This window comes from Frankliniella occidentalis, unplaced genomic scaffold, assembly GCF_000697945.3.
Source record: "Frankliniella occidentalis isolate FOCC.00 unplaced genomic scaffold, Focc_3.1 Scaffold438, whole genome shotgun sequence".
In the NCBI taxonomy this organism is placed as follows: Eukaryota; Metazoa; Arthropoda; class Insecta; order Thysanoptera; family Thripidae; genus Frankliniella; species Frankliniella occidentalis.
This window is the reverse complement of record NW_026267557.1, coordinates 42,458-49,244: the sequence shown is the minus strand read 5'-3', so window position 1 is coordinate 49,244 and position 6,787 is coordinate 42,458. Positions and strand designations below refer to the sequence as shown.

The 6,787-nt window shown below is 39.1% G+C and overlaps 1 protein-coding gene across 1 annotated transcript; it reads right to left on the bottom strand.

The window, feature by feature from the left end:
- Positions 1–3,247: 3,247 nt before the first annotated feature.
- Positions 3,248–6,451, bottom strand: LOC113212240 (uncharacterized). Its single transcript, XM_026430851.2, has 2 exons — positions 6,227–6,451; positions 3,248–6,150 (listed from the first exon to the last, which is right to left on the bottom strand). Exon 2 carries the CDS (start codon positions 5,963–5,965, stop codon positions 3,248–3,250), a length of 2,718 nt encoding a protein of 905 aa, XP_026286636.2. The 5' UTR covers positions 5,966–6,150; positions 6,227–6,451.
- Between the last annotated feature and the right edge of the window lie 336 nt (positions 6,452–6,787).

Genomic DNA, 6,787 nt, shown 5'->3' with positions numbered 1-6,787 from the left:
ATCATTGTAGTTAATGATAAATTCAGCAAGCTTCAATGCAGTTGCCTTTTTGAAATCCTTAATCTTCAGCATATGCTTGCCTGCAGCATGAAAGGCTTCCTTCACTGCTCTCTTCTTCAAAGTGTAGAAGTTCTTAGGAAGGTGCCCCTCACTAAGCTTTTCAGCAAGAGGATCCAAGAAGTCTGTTACTTCACTCATGGGGAAGCAGATGCTTCTGGATCTACTTGGTGTAGCATAATCAAACACAGAGTCAGATGTCTCAGAACCAGTGTCTTTATCTGCAAATGTAAAAACGCAAATTAATAAAAAGCAATTAAGTTTTCTACTCACTATTTGTAAGGAAGTTTGAGAAATGAGATGAGTTAGAGGCCGGCTGAGATGTATAAGGAGAAATGTATTCACATCCTAGCCAACATCTAACATCGTACCAAAAAAAAAGTAGCAAGCGAGAAACACCCACAGAGAGAAAATGACTCACCAGATAAACTTTCCGTGGAGGAGAGGGAAGAGGTAGAGGGCTCACGATGTAAATCGGTACCAGAAGAACTTGTTGACCAGGACCGCCCAGCTGGTAAAAGCATGACTCCAAAAGTACTGTTTTCCCTTTTCGCTTCCGAACAAAGGTTAAGTAAGATGTCATCTTCATCAATAATTGTACCATCGCTTTCCTGAACAACCTGGAAAAACATTTTGATTAGGGACAATGGTAAACAACCTTTAGGTATAAATTCACACTAACATCTTACCTGATAGTCAACAGTTCGGTCCAACTTCAGTCTAGTAGTTATTTCATGGATAACCTCTTCAACAGATGCCACTTTAATAAAAATCTTCACCTTCCGATCCATGGAGAAACCTCTGACGATGACCTTATCCATGTCAGCCTGGAAAGGAGAGAGTTGAGATAAGTCAATTGAATAGAATATCAAAGAACAGAGAGAAACAATGATGGTTAACACTCAATGAGAGTGGAAAGGATCAATATGGTCGCTAGGAGTTCTAATGAAATACATAATAGGCCAAAGTTAGGGGTTATGGTACACTGCCATACACAGCGCCACAAGTAAAACACAAATGTGCAATTATTGCACAGGTTAACTAAAGCAGGCACTTGAGCTTCAACTCACAACTCTTGATATAATAAGACGACAGGATTCATACTAAAAAGCTAAACGGCAACGGAAAGAGATAAAGTTTCGTCACTGCTGCCTGAGATGCAGTGTGTATAGGTTAGGTTATGGTCAAAACGATCCAATTAAAGCTCCACGCGACAGCATTTCACTCAGTAAATCGAATGAAGCATGCAACTAGAGTACTGGTAGTCCACTTAAGATCAGTTAGTATATGAAAGAAGTAATAAGAGGGGAAATCGCGATAACCTTAAAGTTGACGGAACACAAAGGCAATGTGGAAGTCGGCTCTAATTCTACGTACTCACCGTTCTGATGAAAAGAATGGAACTGAACTACTGAACGAAGTAAGGCAGGTGTCAACCACCACTGTCAAACACCCACGAACTAATTATTAAATTCAATTTGGTCATCTCATTAAATAGGCTGATAAATCAGCTGAACACCGCCAAGAGAGAGAGAGAGCACGAACACCTGTTGTTTGTTAACTGGCAGTGACGTAACATTTGATCATACCCACATACCACCACGAAAGAGTGCACACAAGTTAGTCTCTTTTTCTACTGTTTCTTGTTTGATGTTGATTTCGTACATTAATATCGAATATTATAATCAGCAATAGAAGATAAAGGTGTTCCACCGATTTAAAATTGTGATAAAATTATACCTCTGGATCGGTAGCAGCTGGCACTACTTCACTTGTCCAGCTCGGATTTCGTCTGCTGCGTTACAAAAATCTCATGAGGTTTAGTCTTGAAAGGAATGCCGCATTAGTTACAAGGTTTAGTTTCACTTCATTTACAGTCCGACCGACTAAGGTCGCGAATGGGCGCCGTTGGAATCCCTATGCTGCCTGTGCGTTTTCAGTCGCGACCTTAGGCTGGTCTGGGTATAACGTTTAACTTCGTGTATCTTACAATCGTTTCTTGTTTCTTCACAACATTCATTATCTTTCAGTGTTTTTGTGCACGGCAATGGCGTATGTTCTGTGTGGATGCTATATCCGAGATCTGGAGAAGTTTACTGTTTACAATGTGCCTAAGCAATACATTGGTGGTGATTTAGTTCAAATCAGAAGAAGTCCAACATGCCCATATGAACTAGCAGCCGTCCTAGGAACTGGAGGTAGTTTAACCTGCTTGCCTGTGCAATCATCTGTATGTTGGTTTTTTCTCATCACTTGATTTGTGTCTTTTACCAGAAACCAAATCAGAAGCAAGAGCCAAAGCTAATGAGTATCTTGCTCGGATTGGTCGGATAGATGGGGTAGAAGACACTGCTGAATTGGAGTACGCAGAGACTCAAGACATGGATTGTAAGTCGAAAATGCTACTGATTTCAAAGTACCCATAGTATATCCTTCTTACTCATCATTTGGTCTGTTCTATTTCAGTGAGTGTATGAAGATTTCAAATGTTTCAGTCATGACCATCAGTTTCAATGCAGTATTATCTTGTGATTGTAAGTTTTGTCTTGTCTATAAATTACCCAAATTGTTTTAATGCAGTATTATCTTGTGATCATCAGTTCTGTCTAGTCTGTAAATTTATTATCGTTTTAATGCAGTATTATCTTGTGATTATCAGTTTTGTCTAGTCTGTAAATTATCTTAATTGTTTTAATGCAGTATTATCTAGAACCTCTATCAAGCCATGTACATCATGTTTACGAATAAAATATTCTTTTATTGAAAAGCAGTATGTTTTTGCTTCTGACAATCTCTTGTTGTTCCTACAATTTCTATTTATTCGACCAATCCGAGTGAGATACTCATTATCATTGGCTCTTGCTTCTGATTTAGTTTTTGATAAAAGAAACATATATAGTGATGAAAGATTTTTCAATATCAGTAAAGTGAAGGCTTACGAAGTAGTTGGCTCCATTAACATTTGAGAATCTACCCGAGTATCTATAATGTGCCTCAGTCTCTTATTTCAGTTGATGTGCGAAGATTTTAAATGTTTTTAGACTCACTTTTCATTCAGTACTTTATTATAGAACTTCTTATTTTTAATACAGTATTATTGTAACTGAGTTTAGTTTGATTAGGATAAAAGAGCGATCTAGACCGTTTGAGCAGTTTTAGTGAAGCATTTTATTGTCATTGTTATAAAATATTACTCTGGTGTGCAAACAATTGCATGTTTCAGCTTTACATATTGTTGACTGTTGATTTCATAGGCATGATGGGGATAGTAACTGAGCAGAGATTCTGGCTTCACACACACATATCCTTCTACACTGCCAAGTCTGTAAAGCCTTTGACTAATGTCAAACAGGGTCTCTAGCTTTTCACAGACAAAAAAAACTGATTCAATGCAATCAAATAAGATAAAAATTATTCGTCCAAAAGACAAGTCACACTGATAGCTCTCTTGACTTAAAATGACAATATCTCCATTGGCATAACTGGTGCCTTTGAACTTAGCAGACTGACAAAGCTGCACATTAGAGAGGGACTTCATTGATTTCATAACAATATTTACAATAAGACGGGAGTAGTGAGAAGGAATAAAATCAGAAGCTTTGAAAACTTCCAAAGGTAACACAGTATCGGCACCAGTTCTAAGATAACACTGAAGTAGCTCATGCTTGAGACTGAAAGAAAACAAAATATTTTTGAAATTTCTTATCATCCGGGCAATTCTTTTAAAGAAAGTATGTTTACTTTCAAATCTCATGGTCCAACATTTAATTAGAGGCCCAAACTTTAAAATAAGCTCTGGATAGTAGGTAAGATAGTGATGCTTAGGTCGAAGGACAACATTTGGGAACAGTTCTCTTCTTAATGTCAAGTATTCATCAATAGAAAACTGTAGGTACGGCAAATGAGACTTGTGAATTTGTGGAGCACACACAATTTCCACTATTTCTAGCAATAATAACAGTGCTTTCCAATACCTATCTGTAGGATCAAGTACATGCTCCAAGATAATCAGGGGAAGAAGTCGAAGTAGTGTCCACACTTGCCATGCCCCGCCTTTAACTCTTTCACTACCTTCCTGAACAGGGATAGGCTTGTCCTTCTTGTCTCGTGATGAATAAGGGAATGAGTTGATTGCTTCATTAAGTTCACAAAGAGTGAACCACTCCTCGGCGATGAAATGGTCAATGTAGAGTTTCAAATCAAAAGCACAAATGCCCTCCATTAGGTCATGTCCGAAACATCCGGGTAGGCCAGGGGAACAGCAGTGAAAGCTCTGGAGGGAGTTGAAGACAGAGTTGAACTTGACACCTTGATAGCCAGATTTTTTACCCTGACCCTTTCGCACAGCTTCATTGTACATTGCAGGTGTACGTGCTGTGAACACTCGACTCTCACCACCAGCTCTTTTAAATGAAGGTCTGTCAATAATACAGTAGCGGCAGAAGTATATAGATCTGCTAAAGTTTTCGAGGAACCCACCAAGTCCATGGCTGCCTAAATTATCACCAGCGATAAACAACAGACCAGCTTTCACATTTCCAAGGTCAGGTACATTAATTCCAACTGTTTCCAGCTTCTTCAAATCTTCAACAATTCTCCCATAAACTGCATCATGGACAAAATCTTTTTCTCTGCACAAAGCTACAAGCTTAATAGAATTAATATGAGAGCGGAGGTGTTCAGGAAGATTTAAAATTGCTAAGTAAATAGCCAGTAATTTATGTTTCCTCTTGGCTGGTCCAATGGCATTAACTATTTCTACTCCATCTTGATACAAAGCTAAGCAAAATGCTGTAGGATTCTCTTGAAAGAATTTGTTATTTTTAAATACTTCCCCATCAGTGACATCAACTAAAAATCCATCTTTGCTAAAAGTAGGAGGAACAAGTTTTATGTTAAGAGACTTGTCTTTCAAGCATGCCTCAAGTGTATCAGGTACTGGAACATAATAAAAAAACTTCTTAACATTAACAATGTTCCCACAAGAGTTCTTCACGGGTTTAAAAAATTCCACCTTCTCTGGCTTTACAAAAGTAAACATCTTCTTAAAATATTCTTTTCTTCTATAAGTAGAAGATAAGTTTGAATCAAAATTCATTTTAAAGGGATCTCTTGCAAATGAATTGTCTAGTATAGACTTCATCTTTTCTTCTGATATCTTTTCATTTCTCATATTTTTAGTTAGTTCTTCTCTTAAAAAAGCCTGCCCTTGAGCATGAACTTTAAACATTTCTGTCACAGAATATTGAACTACTGTTTCAGGCACTAAGTAGTGGTATTCCAGTCGCATACAAAATTGAGCCAAATTATGGAGGATCAAGTCACTTTCAGATATGGATGTACTAGGGATGTTGGAAGTCCTCTCACTTAAGTCATTTAAAAATAATAAGTCCACATCGTTGTCATTCTGAATATCATCTTGAGAGACCACCTCTTCATCTTCATTTGAATTGGCCAACAATGGCGTGTTCTGACTTGGGGCTAAACACACGCCTCTATGATTTCTTGACAAATGAGCAGTAAATGATTTCACATTACGATAAACTGCTGGACACTCAGCAAAAGGGCACTTTACTACCTGTTTCTTGGTCATGTGGCTCTTCAAATGTTTAATAAAATCACGATATTTGTCATGTTCTTTTTTGCAAGTTGTCACAGTACAAATATATTTCCCAAAGGCATTTGTAGCACCAATAGTTTCAGAAGCTTGGATATGTAGCTTGCTTACTTTTAAATTGTGCTTTCTGATAATATGAAGTCTCAGCAACCTCTCACTGCTTAAAGCAGAATAACACTGTCGCAGGCCACAATGATACCTGTGTACATTTATGTGGCGGTGATGAGCACGATGTGACACATATTCTTTGAATGAAGCAGTTGTCCATGGACAATAAAAACATTGAAACATTTTTGCTCATGTGTATTAAAAAGTTATCAACATTGAAGGCTCCTGGAGAAAAGGAAATAGATATTAGAATTCTGTATGATAATGGAAAACCATGAGACTAGTGTATTAAGTCTTACCTATGGTTCGACATTGGAGTAACACTTCAAACACCAAGGAGAAAGCCAGATATTCTGAATCAAAAGTATCTGCAAAATAAAATGAAAGTGAGAGTACGTTCGATGACAGAAATAAACCATTGGCCATTGGATTAAAATGTATTACCAGTAAGGGGTTCCCAGTTCAAAAGCCATATCAAGAGAATGTGAAGTACAATTAGTATTTAAAAAATACATAGTTTTAAAAGTTCCTGTAAAATGAAATAAATTAGAAATCTGCACAATGATAGAGAACACATAAGGCCATATCACAATGATTTTACCGGGTTGAGGCGGATGCTGAGCCTCAAGGAGTTGCCATCGGCGGCATGCTGCTACAAGCGGCCCATCTGATCCAGCTCGGACCAGGCCAGTTCTCGGTCTGGGCGGCTACTGTCAGCAGCCTCCCTCCTCGCCCCTCCCCCCGCCCACACCCAGGCAGCTGCTGACCACTGCGGTCTGCTCCCGGACAGGCGGGCAAGCGCTGTCGGCTGGACCAAAGGGGGTTCGGCGAGGTCTTGAAGGCGGTCTTTGCACTGTCGACCCTGTCGGCTGCCCTAGGGCCGCCCTGGGGCCGCCCAGGGTGGCGTCGACGCCAATGTCGTAACCGCCTCACAGAGGCCAAGCATCCGCTTTCTGCCGCACTCAGCCCCCCGAAGGACAACATTTGGGAACAGTTCTCTTCTTA